Source organism: Sander lucioperca, chromosome 9 (assembly GCF_008315115.2).
Source record: "Sander lucioperca isolate FBNREF2018 chromosome 9, SLUC_FBN_1.2, whole genome shotgun sequence".
In the NCBI taxonomy this organism is placed as follows: domain Eukaryota; kingdom Metazoa; phylum Chordata; class Actinopteri; order Perciformes; family Percidae; genus Sander; species Sander lucioperca.
The window spans coordinates 9,591,201-9,609,311 of NC_050181.1; the positions used below are offsets into that span (position 1 = coordinate 9,591,201).

The following is an 18,111-nucleotide window of genomic DNA, read 5'->3' on the forward strand; positions in this document are numbered from 1 at the left end:
ATAGGAGATAATGCTAAAATCTGAAAAATACAATAACATTGTGGGATTTGGGGAATAAAATGTTTTGAAAAATGTATGTGTGGTCAAAGTCAACAATGCTGACATGTTTTATAATCAAATCAAATCTCGATGTAGTTAGTCCTTACCTACAATATTATACTACATGGAGCCTGGAGCAAATCTTGTTTGTTTGTCGAAATGTTCTACACATAACAGTGTCCGGGATCAAACACAAGCTTAGGGATGTAAATGTAAATACCCCAACCACCTCAATCAGACACCACAGTAACACCAACTAAAACTAAAATACATTCTGTGTACATCAAGAGGGTAGACAAGGGGCGGCCTCTAGCTCACCCAGTAAGAGCGTTCGCCCCATGTTGGCTGAGTCCTGCAGCGGCCGGGGTTCGAATCCAACCTGCAGCCCTTTGCTGCGTGTCATCCCCTATCTCTCTCTCTCCCCCTTTCATGTCTATCCACTGTCACTATAATAAAGGGAAAAGCCCCCAAAAAAATAATCTTTAAAAAAAAAAAAAAAAAAAAAAAAAAAAGAGGGCAGACAAAGCCGCTAGGGGGCCTCAGAGAAAAACCAAAGGAGGGCTCCCCTCCATTACCAGTGACCCAAACATATCTGCCACCCACTTAATCAGACAAAATTAACCTGGGGCTTTTGGGGCAAGTTCCTGCTTTAATCCGGCTTTTAACATAATACCATTCAGCATTCACCATTTTATAGGAGTATATGTGTATATGAATCCATCTGGAAACAGTGCAGGTCTACATGTGGATCAAGAGTGAGCCTACCTAAACTCTGAATGTGACTACAAATGCAGCTCAAAAGTGTTATCCTGTAAATGTTATGTCATCTAAATATAACCCTAAGTCTAACATAGTTTGTTAGCTACTTGCTACATGGAAGAACACAATGGATTACAGTGGAATCTACTACAGGTAGACAACGCCAATGTAAAGATTGCATGCAGCCCTAAAGCTGGTACAAGTGCGCCACCCAGTGGACACTATTGTGATGTGCAATGGTATAACTTAAACCTAAATAACGTTTTATTTCTGTGACAGAAACAATTACCTTCCTGAATTAAAATCCAACACGTTTAGGAGGCTTCTTGGTTACAGTTGTATTCGTTATCATAGTCATTAATTGTATCTTAATGTGGAGCGCAAGCCTATCTGCTCAGAAAACAAAGCAGGTGAACTAAATCAGTCACTAATTAACGCGCGCTACATAAAAAGCTGTCCTTGAGCCAGAAAAAGAGGATACTTATTCCTAAAGTACTTGATACAGCGTTTGACGCAGCCTACTTAATATTGTCAAAGTTAATAGTTGACATCGTTTGAAGAATGACGAATGATATATCTAAAAAGAAGGGGAAGATTGCAGGTGAGAAAAGGGGCAAAAGAAAGGCCAAAAGAAGAGAGACTTACGCGATGTACATCTATAAAGTGTTGAAACAGGTGGGTGGAAAAGCTTTAACTGCTTCGGTTTTCCTAGCCTAAAATTAAACGAACCTTTTCCCGCCGCCTTCAAAAGGTTCATCCGGACACGGGCATTTCCAGCAGAGCCATGAGCATCATGAACTCCTTCGTGAATGACCTGTTTGAGAGGATTGCCACAGAGGCGTCCCGGTTGGCTCAGTACAATAAACGCTCCACCATCACCAGCAGAGAGGTGCAAACTGCAGTGAGACTGCTGTTGCCCGGGGAGCTGGCTAAACACGCCGTGTCTGAGGGAACCAAAGCTGTCACCAAGTATACCAGCTCCAAATGAAGATTTGAACACCCTCGGAAGTTGTGACAAGGGTTTCAAACCTGTGCATCCGTTTTGTAACCGGGTTGATTTCAATAAACATAGCAAAAGAAGCAGATTTGTCTTAATCCCCTTTTACTTATTTCATTTAGAGAGGGCTGGTAATGCGCCAGCTTACCACTAGATGGGGTAATTGCAAATGTCAATATTGCAGGCACACTGACCCTTTGATGTAGATCTCATTCTGTATTACAGCAAATTTGCAAACTTATTTGGTTAAATCAACTAGGCCTATACAATGTTGCAAAATCCCATGCATGAGGTCGGTATGACGCATTTATCTTCAACAATGCGTGTGTATTTGCTCAGTGCTGTTATTAGATAACCTCTAGCTGTCAGCTTATGGTTTTTGACAGTCTGGAAGACCAACAAAAGGCAATATTGCTAACCAAGCCCCAATAAGTCATCTTCACATTCTGACAAAGTTTGAATTATTACTTTACCTCAGACGGTTTTAACTGCAGCATCACAGAAGCATGTGGTAGAGGCTCATAACTTTAACGTATTTTATTGGATACCGATCACAATGTACCAGAGATGGAAATATTACAAATGTCAAAAGCACACGTGTGTAAATTGTGGCTTTTTTATTTTATTGGTGTAAAGTTTATAACAAAATAGTACAAAAGATAAAATTAAAGATCTGATTAATTGCAAATTGTGGCCTTCAGTTGAGTATGAGGGAGCTGAGTGACATCAAACGTATTTCTGATAGCACGAACGGTTTTTAAACCATCCAGTTTGTTTTGAATCCTTACACACGCAACACATGTAGCTAGGCTACATCACCATGCTCTTGTCAGTCTAAAGCAAAGGCACCTGTGTTTCTTGGCGAGACCCAAATAAACGGGGAGCACACCAGCCCGGCCGACAGGTGTGGAATTAACGCTAAACAGGTGGCTGTGATTTCGAGAGGGTAACATAAGGAGCATCATCAATAACGTAGCTACTGTCAGTCATCTAAACTGATTTTAGCACGTTATCTCATGAACTTAACGTAACTTACTCACCTGCAATTATTCTTTAAAGATCACTTAACGTTAAGTGATTTTGAAAGAAGCATCGAGAGTCAACTGATATACGTTAGCTAGATATTCCAAAACTGGCCAACCGTTATGTTAACTGATTCGGTATAATAACGTTAGCTAACGTTATAACTTTACATCGTCGTCACAGTTGCCCATGGATGTATTGTCCGCTGTAAAGTTAGCAAGCAATGACATACAGGGCTAACGTTAGCTTACCATTAATGCCTTAACGCCAATATAGCTAGCCCAATTCAACTAACACAAGCCAAACTTTGAAACAAAAACTGTTTTACGAACCTTCTCCGAGTCTCTATCCAGCTGCAACAAAACGAATATCCCGCCGGCGACAAGTTTATAAAAAAAAAAAAAATTTGAATGGATTCTGAAGTTGCTGAAGTTGCTGTCCAAACAAAATGTCAACCGGAAATCACCTTTCTTGCTAGACTACAACAGGATAAGCAACATGGATGTATATGGTAGCCTACATTATTATATAGATTAAATAAATGATTTTAAAAGGGAAAATAACATTAATATTAACTGATGCTAAGACTCACATTTTGGTCGTGTTCTGCAAGATGAGAAAATCTATATATCTCTACTTGAGAAACAACATGAGAAATGGGTCAAAAAAACACAAAATATATTTTTGTGCCAGCTAGACAGACATCTTTGAGGGATCCAGAAATGTCTTCAAAATGGGTAAGTTTGGGTTTAATGTTTGAGGAAAAACTCCATTGTATCATATCTCCCATGTAAGGACAATACAAACTATTTTAAAATACAGCAATGGTCTGTTTTAAAAGTAATCCTTTTCCCCTCTGATGTGTTCATCCAAACCCTGACAAGATCCATTATTCAGTTAGCTTTAAAAATGGACATATTTATAAACTGACGGGAAATAATGCAACATTGTATCCTTGTTATGCAATCTAATCAGGGTTTTAGAAGATGACACTGTCAACTGAATAGTACTTGATTACAGGATAATGACACTAGCGTTTGCACCAGTCCAATCTGCATAAAATAGAGGAACTGATAAAGGTCTCTAATTAGGATGGTGTTTACATCCGGCTTTACATACACCTATTAGGCTACCCTTGTCAACACCCTACAAAGCCAGGCTCACTGTGATAATGCGCTTGGATGTGACTCCCACCGTTGACTGTTATTGTTGAGATACCGATTAGATGTTTTCCAGCATTCTTGGTAATGATGCAAAATCTACAGATGTTATTATAAGGGTGATACAGTCTTTGTTGGCAGGAACTTTGTTCACGATTATCATGCCCATTTAGGCTTTGTATCTTGCACCATTCCCCATATCCCCTCTCATGCACATGCCTAGTGGTAGTCATCACTGTCTCCTTTAGGCGGACTGCTATGAACACATTATGGATAGATGCATTAGTGAGTGATGCAGAGCCCTGGCTGGCTTGCCTTGTTTTCGTGTGAGAGTGCATCATTAGAAAATGTTCCACTTGGCAGGGAAGCGCGTATTAACTGCAACCGCAATGAAATGAGGTTGTGATAGATGGTTAAAGTTATACAGGACTATTAGGTTGAAATATGAACCTCTCAATTGTCATGATGAAACAAAGGGCTATTTGCGTGGTGATCAGTGCATTGAGAGACAATTGGAATCTGCAAAGACCGATACAATACATTATAGGTAGTGGGCTCAGAGCTGAAAGAGTACAGAAAAAGTAATCATGCTTCCACAAAATAGTTTGGAGCTACTGTTCAAGTCAAGGCTCTATAAATTCATTTAGGTTCTCCACCAACATCTCAAGCATCGTGGTGAGACCTGGGGGAGATTTGCAAACAGGGCACCTTGTCTAAGCCCTGCTGTGGACTCTGATGAGCCAAATATATGTAAGGAAATCAGTGTTGATTGGCTATAAAAGGCGTTTTAATGGCATCAAAGACTTAAAGCAGACTGTTTGTGTCTACCTTAATGTGTCTGTATGGACTGCAAGAGTCAATACGGTATTAAGAAAATTAGAACAAGCCAAGATGCAAATCGGAATCGGCAGACGAAGGTATAAACACAGCAAGTAGCTTTTCATAAGATAATGTCGCTAGCCAATTAAGCATTATCTCTGTTTCCGTAGTGACCTCCAAGTTATTCTACCACCAGAATACAAACTTCAGACCCTATTTCTCTTTAACTCCCAAGATGTGAACTGAGATATGTCAATTACATATTAATTGCTCCCTCACCAGCACAGAATTGCCCATATGCCAGACACGATCTTGCTTCCTCTGACAGGAATAACAATAAGTAACACATAAATCATTAATAGTAACAGAAACACCTGATGGATAATTGAGTGCTCTGATGTCATGGTGGCTCTCTCTCTAAACTTAGACTTTCTTTGGGTGCACTCTGTCTTAAACTAACAACAGATCCAATTGGAAAGTCATTAGCATTTAATATTACTGTAATTACTGTGTACATTTCATTATGTTCTCAGCATATTAAATGACTGCTCAGTGTGGAGGGAGGGCTATAGTTTAATCTCTTTCTGTATTACTGTGTGCCACAGTACTCAAAACAGCATTAAGAGGCACATAATCAGAGGGAACTAATTGCCTATGATTGCATAAATGAAGTGCCCCAATCTCATCAGGCCTGTTGCTGATGTCCAGCTGCTCACCGCCTTGGGAGAGGAAGGTGCTTGACCACAATGCAGAAAACCTTGGAGAAACAGCTTCTGGTGGGTAATGTGAGGAAACCAAAGATTTAATATGTCCACGGGGAGGCTGTTAGGCCAGGGGGTGTTACTACTGCTGAGTTTTTTTTGTTGCCATCAGAGTTGCCTCCGCCTCACAGAGGAAGAAGAAAAAAGGAAAAAGACACATGAATGCCCACCATTTGAGAAATGAATTTATCGAAGTCTCTGTCTTTTTCCCCATTAGTAAGTGTTTAGTTCAGCGTTTTAAATAATTGCGTTACCAGGAATGATATTTAAAATACATTTGGGAGTCAATGAGGCGGGAAAGTGCCTACATGTTTTGCTGATGACACCCGGGCCATTTGGAAGACATCAAAGTAGAGAGGAGGTAGCCCAGATGCATATTATAAACTCATTATGTATATCATTTAAAAGGATGTACTCCAGCCGCAAAACAATATTCCTAGTCTCTCTCTGGTAATGTATGTTTTCAAAGTTGAAACTCTTACTCGCCTTCAGTTTAATGTGGCATCTATTACCAAACTGTAACATAAAATAAATGACCTTGATTTCCATACTAGAACAGTCATTAAGGTATAGATGAGATGCAGCGATGCTTCCATGTTTTCAAATGGGAAAGAAGGTAAAACCTCTCCTCAAATATGAATTTCTTCACCTGCGGTGCAGACCTTGTTTTCCACAGAGCTTACATCCATCTTAAAGGACTCCAAAACAGAGGTGGATAAACATACATTAAAATATGTGTGCTTTCCATACTTTGTGTAAACAATACAGCAAATTTTAATAGATGGTAATATCAAAGCAAGTTAATCAGTCTCCAAAAACAAAGTTCTTAGTCCTGGCAAGCCATGAAAATCTGTCCTTGGTAGAGTTAAAAGATGTGATCAGTTTTGCTACTGGATATCATTTCTACCAGCATTGGAAAATGATGGTCCATCAGTCAAAAGAGATGTTTGTCAGATGCCTAGCGAGTAGGCTTAAGAGGCTTAATTAGGTGCCGTCCCTCTGCCATCAGAACACTACACGTGGGGCAGAGTGACACAGCGGTTGCCAGTCATTCAGCCTAATGTTCTAATGCAGGGAGCCATGTGGATACATAAAATCCATTAAGGGTCTAGAAAGAAAAATACTTAGCAGAAAAAAACATTTTGCAAACACATACTCACAGGGGCTTACAAATAGGGCATTCTTATTTGCTCTTCCTCTAAGAAAAACCTAAAAGTTGCCCAAATGTTGCAAGTCAGCTATTACTTTTTAAACTTATCTTTTAAGTTTAACTGTGAAAGCTCTGCTGGGAATGATAAAGGTGTATAATCCAATGACTTGGCACATTTAGAGTAGGAGAGGTGGAAATGTCCCTGGTGGCAGTGTGTGTGAATAACATCTATAAATATGTTACTATTTTTTAAGGAAGGACACCTCCCATTTGCTGCTGATTAAAGTTCTGTCTGTTACAAGGCTAAGCTACCCTGGGCTCGTATAACAAAGACACAGCTACTAAAGGCTAACCTAGCTTGTAGGTTAACCCTGCGGGTTGCATTTAATGTGAGAGTGAGACTAAGCTGGCCTGGATGAGTATATGTTTTACCTACTTCTAGAGGGGTTTGTGCTGTGTTAAACTGACTCACCCAGCCGCTGATTCAGTTTGTGCTCCGGAGCCGGACCTGCTGCCGTTGGTCTCTCCTGCCGTCTGGAGGCCGATGTTCTGCATTCCCTGCTCGGCGTCCGCTCTCCAGCTCCCTCTCCTTCGTCGGAACCCTGCGAGCCCGCTCTCCGTGTTGTGGTCCAGGTTTTAAAAGGTGTATTTACAAAAGTTGTGTTGTGGGAAAACAAGAATAGTCTGTCAGCGTATTTGTCTTTAATAGTGTTCTCCGTGTAGAAGCGTGTGGTTTGCAGCCGTCAGCCTGCAGCATGCTGCCGTGATTGTCTCCCTCCAGAAACAATCTTAATCTGAATCTCCTCCCTCACACCTGCAATGGCTGGGTTAAATCAGATTAACCACCATGCCCCCCTCATGTGTCATTTGTCAGTCTGACCCTATCATCAAGCTAACTACACAGACTAAAATGTAACATGTCTAATAATTAATAAGATACTGTGTAATTTAAAAATATATATATATATATATATATATATATATATATATATATATATATATATATATATATATATATATATATATATGTATGTATATATATGTGTGTGTTCTATCACTCCCTAAAAACAGCATGTATTGTTACAAAGCGTGAGTTTATTCAACTCATGAAACTTGCAGCCTGACAGAGACGATTCATGGCTGTAACTTTGCTGGAGGCAAATAGGAGAGGCTCGAGTGGCTGCATGTGAGACATAAAAATAGCATTACTTGTCACAGGTCTCATACCGAATATCAAAACAACTCTGTGAACCAACCCTGTGAACAGCCGGCAGGCACATAGTGGACATTAGCCAGAGAGAAGGATACAACAACAGAGACAGAGAGACAGGCCTTTTTAGACGGTCTCTCTCACTCAACCAATTTTCTCTGCAAGAGGCAAACCATTCAGCATGTCGCGAGGCAGCTTTGTCTTCACATCCATGGCCTTGCGCTCCCTTGAATTTGATGAGGACATGCTTGAGAGACACAAGTACAAGAGGCAGCTGACCTCCCATCACTTCAACAGCTATATGCTGAAGAAGGAGATCAGGGACAGGACACCGCTGAGGTCCAGCACTGCCACACCACCAACTGTCTGCCAAGATGTGGTCGTCCAGAACGCTCTGTATACAGGAGACCTGGAGGCAATGCAGCACCTCTTTCCTAGAGGATCCACAGTTAACCTCATCATCGAGCCACAGGGAGGGGACATGCGCTGGGTCGCCACAGGGGAAGGTAAGAGACAACATCTGTCTGCATTAGAAATGAATTCAGGAGTTCATGTGATTTGACATAGTTAAGTAGCTTTATTGTATTTCCTGGAAAAATTGTGTGAAAGTGAGACATTGCCTGTGTTGGTGTGGAAAAGAGAAAGTTAATCACTGCTTTAAAAAATATTTTAATGTGAAACTACAAGCAATATGTAACTGGTGCATCTCACCCTGACCCAGTATTTAAAGACATAGAAATGCAATATTTATAGAAACCATCATATCTCTACCACATAAACAATAATTGGGCAGGTGACATGTCACACACCAGTCTTTGGCTCCCATGCCGCTGCACTGGCAACTTTCACCGGGTCAAGTTAAGTATCACATAACACCACCCTGAAATAGCCCTGTCTACACAAACAACCTGCATAAGTGCTTATATCTTTCAGGAGAAACCACCCTACTTAAACTTTAAAAAACATGTAGTTAGATCCAGTATGGCTTATATAGCACCTAAATTTAAGTGGCACAAACCAAAGGCGTACCGCAACGACGTGATCGCCACAGCCAAGGCCTCGGGTTGTGTCCTGCAGTTCTGGAACTCTCTGCTTGTAGGTGATGAGCTGACGATTCTCAGCATTGTGAGCGACGACGAGTATGAGTACCTTATTGATGCCATTTATGACACCAGCAACATAGAAGAATGGAAGAACTTCAGATTTAACTACAGAGGCCTCAGTAGGTTTGTCAGAGCTTTGGTGTTCAAACTGGCTACAGTTATACAAAAGAGTTAATGTCTTACTTTTAAATTTAGTGTTATTCATAATAATTGTGTATTTTAATGAGTTTCTGAAAAGTAATGCAACCAGTAAAACTTTGTAATGTTATAAAAATGTTCTCATTGACAACAAAACCACTCTTGGATATCTCACGTCAGCTTCTTTACAGTGAGGCTCAGGGTTGAGCTCAAAGTTGACTTTATATTGTACTCTCTACTGGCAGGACTGTGGTCACTGAGTTATGAGCAGGAGCTGACAACACCACTTCACATCACAGCTGGCCGAGGCTACACAGAGTGCCTGAGACTCCTGCTGCAGCGTGGGGCCAATGTGGACCTGGCACCCGGAGGCACCACTGCTCTGCATGAGTCCTGTGAAAACTGCCAGCCAGAGTGTACCAAACTGCTGCTGATCCATGGCGCCAACGCCAATGCTGTCACTGAAGACGGCCTTATGCCTTTGCACTTTTGTACAAGCCCCAAATCTGTTGGGTGAGTACAACAGTAGAACAAAAGTAGAAAGTGCAACAGGCACAAGAGGAGAGTCAAAAAGTCAGTAAATTGACTCAGTAATGTCAGTTTTGCCACAATTTGTTCCTTAGCATTTTGTAACATTAGCCGTCATAAGCTACTGGTCATACCAGACTAGATGCAAAACCTCTGAATGATTTGACTAGAGGAAGGGTGCATTTATTCCCAATCAATCAAAAGTCAGTGAACTGCAATATCTAGTCAAAGTTTGCTAACCTTAGCCACCATAAGCTACTGGTCATAACAGCCAAGAAAGGCTGTAGCAGCAAAAACCCTGAGTGGATTGAAATAAGCAAAAGTGCATTTATTGCAGATTAATTCAACTTTTGTAAGCCTTGCGTATCACTGTACCACCAGCTCCTGTTGAGACTGCATGAAAACTAGGTAGCAGACGAGCAGAGAAGGTGAAATGGATATAGCTAAAAGTGCTGGAGAAATGGATGAAACATAGAGTTTCTGCCACTTAAAGTGGTTATAATACAAGCACGATCAAACCTACTTGCAAAAACAAAAACAAATTCAGAATCATGTGTTGTAAGAAAATTATTGCAATAATATCCACAAGTAATGGTGTTAAGTGGCATCTGGTTTAAAATCCATTTGAATGAACATGGAACATGGCATGTGATAAAGGGGTACTTCCATAAATATTACAAACCAAGGTTCTGTAATTCTATCTGCAGATGTGCCAAGTATCTCCTTCAGTACGGTGCAGCAATCTGTGGTCGCACTCTAGATGAAGGTGACACTCCCCTACATGTGGCAGCCAGCAACGGCCTCCCAGAACACACTGAGCTCTACCTGCGCTATGGAGCTGCTGTGGACAAACGGAACAATGAGGGTGTCACGCCCCTGAACGCTGCTTGTTCAGAACCCCAGGAGGTGCAGGAGCTTGAACGTTACTTCAAGGTGTGCCAGAAGCTTCTGGCGGCTGGGGCCAACGTCCACGCTATGGACCAGGACAAACACACTGCTTTGCACAAGGCATGTAAGAATGTAAATCCAGACATAGTGGATCTGCTGCTGGCTAACGGTGCCTGCGTTAACGACATGGGGTACGGTGGCGAAGCCCCCATGCACAACATCCTGAAGGTGGTGTGCTACAAGCTTTCCCATCAACCTGAGAGGATTGTCCGTGCGCTGCTCAACCATGGTTCTATTCGGGTGTGGCCTGGAGCTCTGCCCAAGGTAGGAAATGAAAAGTTATTTAAACATGTTATCTAAAAAGAAAGAATCAAATGTGTGCTCATGCATTTCATACCAGCTAAAGCATTCCAGATTGGTGTGTACTATATTGTTTTTACAGCATGAACCAATTATTCATCAAGGTGTCTCATTGTGCACAATTAACACATACTGCACATGTAACACCTTGAGAAAGAGTCTGAAACACTAAACTGGTCCTTGCAATATTCCAGACTTCACATTCAAATCATTCACATTTCATGACACAACATGAAGTGTTGCACTCTCTGCAGGGAACAGACTACAACCATCAGTGAACCCACGTGCACTAGACAAAATGCCTGGTTCCTAATTAGGCAAGTGTTAATAGGAGATTAATTAGCACTAATTGCATAATTTCCAGTTAAACCCCTGGAGGGAAGACCAATCTGTTCATTTCACAAGTGTTTAATTACTTTATTTCTTCAGTTCTATGGAGTCACAAGCTCGCTCATGAACTTAAATGATAATTATATGAATCCGTGCTCTGTGTTGTGGTGTTTCTTTTAAGGTTTTGAAGCACTGCTGTGGATCTCCACGCACCATCGAAGTTCTTCTGAACGCCTACAGTCACCTCAAAGTCACAGACACCTGGGTTGAGTCTGTGTCATCGGACGCGTTGAAGGCAAGCTCGTTAAATAATTCATTCATGAGTAGAGTTTGACCAGTGTGGGTGTTTTAAGACACGTTTTTTGTACAGTTTATGTTTTTAATGTTATATCTTCAAATGGTGACTTCGGTCTCTTCTTTACATGCCCAAATGTTTCATGTTTTGCGCAGAGGAAATGGACACCAAAATCAATGCTAATTCAATTAGTTTTGATTGTTTAACAGCTCTTAAACTTGAGGTGACTCCCCCCCCACATGTAGGAGAAACTCTAAAATATGTTAGGCCTTTAAATACAGAATTAATTTACACAAACACTGGGATGATTATATGAATAAATCAAAACGTGCCAAAAAAAATATATAAAGTCTTTTGCAGGTTGTGCAGGATGTTATAGCTGTAGTGAGTGTCACAGTGGACCACACTGAGGGCTAATACAGCAGAACAACGTGTATTTAATTATTACCGCTTATGCATTTCAACATACTACTACAATTTACTGTAAAGTAAGACAAATAATATCAAATGATCTCATGTTCATCTGTGTTTTTATCTAACCAGGAGCACAAAGAGTTCTATGAGTCCATCTTCTCTTTGGCACAGACTCCTCGCTCCCTGCAGCACTTGGCACGCTTCAGACTCAGGAGCTTCCTGGAGGGCCGGGTACACAAGGTGGTTCCTGAACTCGATCTGCCCACCTTCATCAAGAACTACCTACTCCTGGAGTACAGAGGCTATGTCCACTGAAAGCACTTTGTGTGTAGCCTGTGCCAGTGTGAGTCCTGGTGACGATTGAATGCTGCTACGTTTGAGGAAGAAGCAGCTGTTTACAATATAATAAGTCAACATCATGATTAAAATAGTGACATCAACCGTAGCACTACACACCAGTACACTTAATATTTTTAAATATATTTTGTGCCACACATTTCAGGATGAAGAAGCAGCTGCTTGCTCTGTCACTTTTATTCCAGTTACACGTTTGATAGTGCACCACAAGAGGGAGCTATAGACTAGAGTTGATCAAATACATAGCAGGTATGCTATTGTATGTTTTTATATTTGTTTTAAATGTATGCACATCTTTGTATCCTACTTCTGCACGTAATAGTTAGTAGGCTCAGATGCTTGTATTTTTATACATAATAATTATCATGGTAGTTTGATGTTAATGTGCATAGTGATGATGTGTTGTGCATTAAGGATTGCCTTAAAGTATTTGCATCAATAAGTATTCCCACCGATATGTAATTAGGCGTTTTATATAAAAAATAAACGATGTCAAATAAAATATTCCACCATGGCCATGTTATCTAGTCATTGTTTTATTTATTTTTTTACCGTTGTTCCTTTTGTCTTACATTGTCTCTCCTTCTTCTCTCTGCTTAGTGTCGTTATTTTCCATATCGATGACAGAAAATGCATTTTAAAAATCAGATTAAGCCTTTGTTTTCAAACAACACTTAAAGTTTAAAAAGGTACGTATGAGTTCCAAATAAATAAATAAAAAACAAGTTGAAACTACATTAACATGTGTTGAATACTGATTGTAATTTGTGCTTTTATCAAGAGATTCCGATAAAGTAATTCTTCTTTAACTGGTCACATGATTCACATATTAATAACGAAAACAAACAAACGACAAAAGAGTCCAGGAAGTTGCCCCTTGTCTGTCGCTCACATCAGTCATTTTCGGGATCATTATGGTCACATCTGCACACTTGATTTCATCAATTTACATTATATGAAAGAAAACAAAACAGTGACTTTTAAATTAAAATATATAGACTATTTTGTTTTAACAGGTAATAGGGGGGGATTTGTATTAGGCTTACTTTACACATTTTTATATAAAAAAAGGCAGATTAGCACAGATTAAAAATGATGAATATTCTACATGAATATAAATTTGAGTTGGTCACTAAAAATGTGACCAAAAACATCGTTAATAAAAAAGTGTAAAGAGGAGCTGTATAACATCAGAGTTCCTCTGAAAAAGAAAGGGAGAGCTCAGTAAATGGTTTCAATAGATCAAAGAGAGGTGCTGCTGAAGTCACTTGCAATTATAAGAATTAGCCTGGCCTGGCCCTCCACTGCTAATCAGAGTCGCTGGTGATATGTTTATGTCCTCGTGCAATCAGACGACCAGTTGGAGAGCCCGGGCACCCAGGATTCAATAGGGCTAATCATCATCAGTTCCCATTGCCATTTAAAACGTGAAATGATCTGCGATTAAACCAGTGCTTAAGGAAAAGTGATTTTTTTTTTTTCCTCCACATGCATTTTTGATCAGGGATGAATTACAACTCCCAACGTGCAAAGCAAAATGTGTGATTGTTTAATTTATTAAAAAAAAAAAATGATTTAGTTGACAGATGGTCGGTTATAGACGTTAAAGTTTATAATTCAAAGCTTTTTATATAAATTGCCCCGAGTTCAAACTAAGTGGCATCCGTCAGATTTGACTTTGGCCACTGGGCTATATCTGTCTGTGTCCACACTGCAGTTGACCTCGCATAAACGTCTTTTATCTGAATCTAATTTCGCGCAGAGTATCTCTCTCCAGGGAACAATTGTTGCAGCACTTCTTTTTTCTGAAGCCAACCGCATTGTTTTTAGCCGCGGAGAATAGGACAGAGAGCGGAGAAACATCTGCCTCTCCTCCCTCCTGACTCTGATGCCCATCGGCCCCAATATTTCAACAAAAGCCACCGTTGTTTTACGCTGTCCCTTGGATCCAGAGTAATTACTTATCATCAATCAAAATTAATAATAGCTGATTGGGTTGGTGTGGTCAACGATTATAGAAGGGGAAGGGCTGGAACAGTCTCTCACACCGTTTTGCAGTCAATGGTGAACCTGGCAAAAGAGGAGGAGGGCTGGGGGGGTGCGACCCGTCTATTTGGTCTCCACTGGGAACCTACCGCCTCTCAAGGCGGCCAAAAAGTCAGGGGCTGAATAAGGAAATGAAGCGTAATTTGAGGAAGATGGATGAGCCCCCAGGGAAACACCCCCTTTTCATTCCTCTTGTTTTGAAGATGATAACCAATGCGCTCGCGCCCTCTCTCTCCGCGCGCACACACACACGGTGCAAGGGAGAGGGGCGGGGGGAGGAGTTGCAGAGAGGGGAGAGGTAGATAGATAGAGAGAGCGTGTGTTTATGTCTCAGTGTGTGACAAATAAGAGGGAAAAGGTAGCGGTGGGGCACACAACAAAGAGCCCGGCTGACTGACACATAGTGTGCAGAGATCCGGCGAAGCAGTCCACTCCCAGGGATGACAGTACGGCAGCGGATCTACTTTCAATTCACTTTGTCTTTGCACTGAAAGTTTTGCGCGTCGCCGAGGAGAGGACACCTGCTTTCAAGTTTCCACCGAATCAAAGTGTTTGCCTGCAAAATGCAGAGACCAGGCGGCCAAGGGACGGCGTTTTCTATCGATTCCCTGATAGGGACTCCTCAGCCCAGACCGGGACACCTGCTCTACACGGGCTATCCTATGTTCATGCCGTACAGACCTTTGGTTATTCCACAAGCTTTATCCCACTCGCCTTTATCGTCTGGTATACCTCCACTCGCGCCTTTGGCTTCTTTTGCGGGACGGCTCACCAACACGTTCTGTGCCAGTTTGGGACAGGGGGTGCCATCCATGGTGGCGCTCACCACGACGATGCCAAGTTTCTCGGATCCTCCGGACAGTTTCTACCCACCACAAGAGCTGCCAGGTCCCCGTTTAAGCGCCGCAGATCCCGCAGCGAGAAGGCAGGAAAGTCCTCACTCTGACGAGCTGCACAGCCGGGACAAGGGCTCTGATCTGCTTAACTTCTCGGAAACTTTTCAAACAATATCAGGTAAGCTCGGCCTCATTATTTATTGATTGTATTCGTACAAATCCAAACCTCAAGGCTGTTGCGTAAAAAGCCACCACTGTGCGTAAAAATTGCGTTAAAGTAGAGATTGTTGGCCCACGGTGAAAGTGTTTAGTCTCAGAGATGCAGTCAAATTAAACGAAAAGTTAAACCCTTCTTACACTAGTTTTGTCATCGTTGCTGGATATCAGATATATTAATGATGCAATATTTATTACAGCCCAAATTCATGGGGATGCAACCTGATGACAGTTAGGATTTTTTTATTGAAATGATTTTCTGAATTGTTCGTAGTATTATTACAATAGCGAATTGGAGGGCATGCTTATTCACAGTTGAATAAAACTTCAGTAGAATGATTTTGTAGGGAGAATACATTAAACTGGGCTGAGTTGCAGGAAACAGATGCAGTAAAAACCTACTCTACAGAACAACTCAGTGTTTACACGCAGGACGGCTGTATAACGACCAACATGAGTTCAGTTAATGTTGCTACTTGTAAAACAACAACAACAAAAAAAAAAACATTTGGAGTGTTTTCAGCTATTTGGTTCATGGATATTTTCTCTACCAGCGTACTAAAAACCCAATGATTGATGTCTAACGTTGTGAGATATTGCGTAATCGTCGCTTTTGGCTCGCAGGCTCATGAAAGAGTAACTTAACGTGAATGTGTTTGTTCTTTTTTTTTTTTTTTTCCTTCTTCACGTTTTAGGTGAGACCAAACTGTACAGCTCAGACGACGAGAAGCTGGACCTAAAAGCAGACACCGTGTGCAGTGACCGAGAGGACAGCTCCGCAGACAGCGAGAACGAAAGTTTCTCGGATGGGAACAACTGTGGCTCCCTGTCCCAGAAGAGCAAACTAAAAACCGGCTCGCAGGAGGCGCTACCGACCGGCAGCTCAGCGGGGAAAAGCCGCAGGAGACGAACAGCTTTTACTAGCGAGCAGCTGCTCGAACTTGAAAAGGAGTTTCACTGTAAAAAGTACCTTTCTCTGACTGAACGCTCTCAGATTGCGCACGCACTTAAACTGAGCGAGGTGCAGGTGAAGATTTGGTTTCAGAACCGCAGGGCCAAGTGGAAACGGATCAAAGCCGGCAACGTTAACAACCGGTCAGGAGAACCGGTGAGAAATCCCAAAATTGTGGTCCCCATCCCCGTGCACGTCAACAGGTTTGCGGTGAGGAGTCAGCATCAACAAATAGAACAAGGGACCAGGCCATGAACTCAGATAAAAATCAAAAATATTAATAATAATAAAAAAAAAAAAACACTTACATTGACTCTATGTTCCACTGATTCGTTGAACGCATGAAGCACAAAAAGGAGGAAACGATTATTTTGTCTGAGAGGTGAGACTGAGCAGAGATTTGCTCGCAGACAGATCAATTATTTGACAATATGCTGTCATTTTTATTTATTGCTCTGTGAATATGTAAATATAAATGGGTAAAAATTGGTACAAATGGGCACTATGAGATGAGACTGTAAAGATTTTTTTAAGTATTTATATAGGGCCAAAAATGTTCTGTTGGTTATGTGCATGTCTTCATTTGGTGAAGCTGAATTACAGTTTTGTGTTTCGTACAATTTGTTGACCACATTTGCATGTACAGTAAGACGTTTTACATTTTGTTTTGGCAACTGTAGGAACCACCTTTGACAGCTATTTGTGGAGAGAGAAAAAAAAAAGATGTGAAGGAAATATTGACCAAACAAGGGACAACTGTAAAGTATATTGACCTAATAAATCGCTTTATACGAAAGTTGGGATCCAGATTGAATTATTATTGTTTAGAGGGTAGAGTAAATATGTTTTTATGGTTTGGAAAAATGTCTCGGAATTATCTTATCCTGCTGTTTAAACAGCGATTCATGTTTCAGTACAAACTGCAGCCAGGCAGCTATTTTAATATTATTAAATATATTTTAATTTGCCTAATACAATCCTACAGACATTATTTCACATTTTATAACAGAAAACTGTGTTCATCTTTAACATTTAAAGAGTTTCAGCGTTGCAACTAAAAAGGACCCTAACATTTGGAACATTCATTTTCAGTGATGCAACATCGTAGCGTTGTTTACACACGTATTAGTTTTAATCTCTTGATGTTACATTATTTCTTCCCCCCAGAAACATCAGGACCTGAAAGCTAGATGGAGCTTTTTTTTTTTAAACAGCAGCAGTGATTGATTTCTCTTTAGGAGGCCATGTTGATGGATCCTCCTTTAGAGAATATTCAACACACTGTAATGAACTTTTCTATCAGTCACTACACAGAGACAACCAAACCGACAGCAGCCATTACTAATCTGATAGCTAAACAGTTTATGTTGGTAAAATAATAAAAATGGACCCTGCAAAAAAACCATAAATCCTAACAAGACCTTATTTAACAAGACGCGTTTAGAGGCTTAAAATACAATTGTAAAAACCGCTTGTTGTGTGGCATATCACATCATGGATACAATGTTTTTTTTAAAAACGTGTAATTTTCTCTATAGAAATCATTTCTAGAGATTTAATTTGATATCTACTTTAATAAACACCGACATCTGTAGATAATTCAGTATAAGTTTGAATGCCCCAGTGGCAGAATATTTCATGGAATTTGATAAATGATTATAGAAGAGGCAACATATGTCTTCTAAAAACGACTGAATGAATGCATGCTTTCCTATCAATATCAAAGCCTA

General features: G+C 40.7%; 3 protein-coding genes across 5 annotated transcripts; all 3 read left to right on the forward strand.

The window, feature by feature from the left end:
• Nucleotides 1-1,247: 1,247 nt before the first annotated feature.
• On the forward strand, nucleotides 1,248-1,878 carry zgc:92591 (uncharacterized protein LOC436997 homolog). Its single transcript, XM_031294057.2, has 2 exons — nucleotides 1,248-1,473; nucleotides 1,550-1,878. Exons 1-2 carry the CDS (start codon nucleotides 1,360-1,362, stop codon nucleotides 1,784-1,786), a joined length of 351 nt encoding a protein of 116 aa, XP_031149917.1. The 5' UTR covers nucleotides 1,248-1,359; the 3' UTR covers nucleotides 1,787-1,878.
• Nucleotides 1,879-7,968: 6,090 nt separating this feature from the next.
• Nucleotides 7,969-12,852, forward strand: asb10 (ankyrin repeat and SOCS box containing 10). 3 transcript variants are annotated; one of them, XM_031294055.2, is made up of 5 exons: nucleotides 7,969-8,424; nucleotides 9,405-9,672; nucleotides 10,395-10,899; nucleotides 11,447-11,560; nucleotides 12,146-12,852. In XM_031294055.2, the coding sequence occupies exons 1-5, from the start codon at nucleotides 8,100-8,102 to the stop codon at nucleotides 12,287-12,289; spliced, it is 1,356 nt and encodes a 451-aa protein (XP_031149915.1). In that variant the 5' UTR covers nucleotides 7,969-8,099; the 3' UTR covers nucleotides 12,290-12,852. The 3 variants fall into 3 exon arrangements, with proteins under 3 accessions (XP_031149915.1, XP_031149914.1, XP_031149916.1); XM_031294054.2 differs by having other exon boundaries at nucleotides 7,970-8,424; nucleotides 12,104-12,852; XM_031294056.2 differs by lacking the exon at nucleotides 7,969-8,424 and adding an exon at nucleotides 8,694-9,140 and having other exon boundaries at nucleotides 12,104-12,852.
• A 1,795-nt stretch (nucleotides 12,853-14,647) lies between these two features.
• On the forward strand, nucleotides 14,648-16,727 carry gbx1 (gastrulation brain homeobox 1). Its single transcript, XM_031294058.2, has 2 exons — nucleotides 14,648-15,391; nucleotides 16,125-16,727. The coding sequence occupies exons 1-2, from the start codon at nucleotides 14,941-14,943 to the stop codon at nucleotides 16,634-16,636; spliced, it is 963 nt and encodes a 320-aa protein (XP_031149918.1). The 5' UTR covers nucleotides 14,648-14,940; the 3' UTR covers nucleotides 16,637-16,727.
• The last annotated feature ends 1,384 nt before the right edge of the window (nucleotides 16,728-18,111 follow it).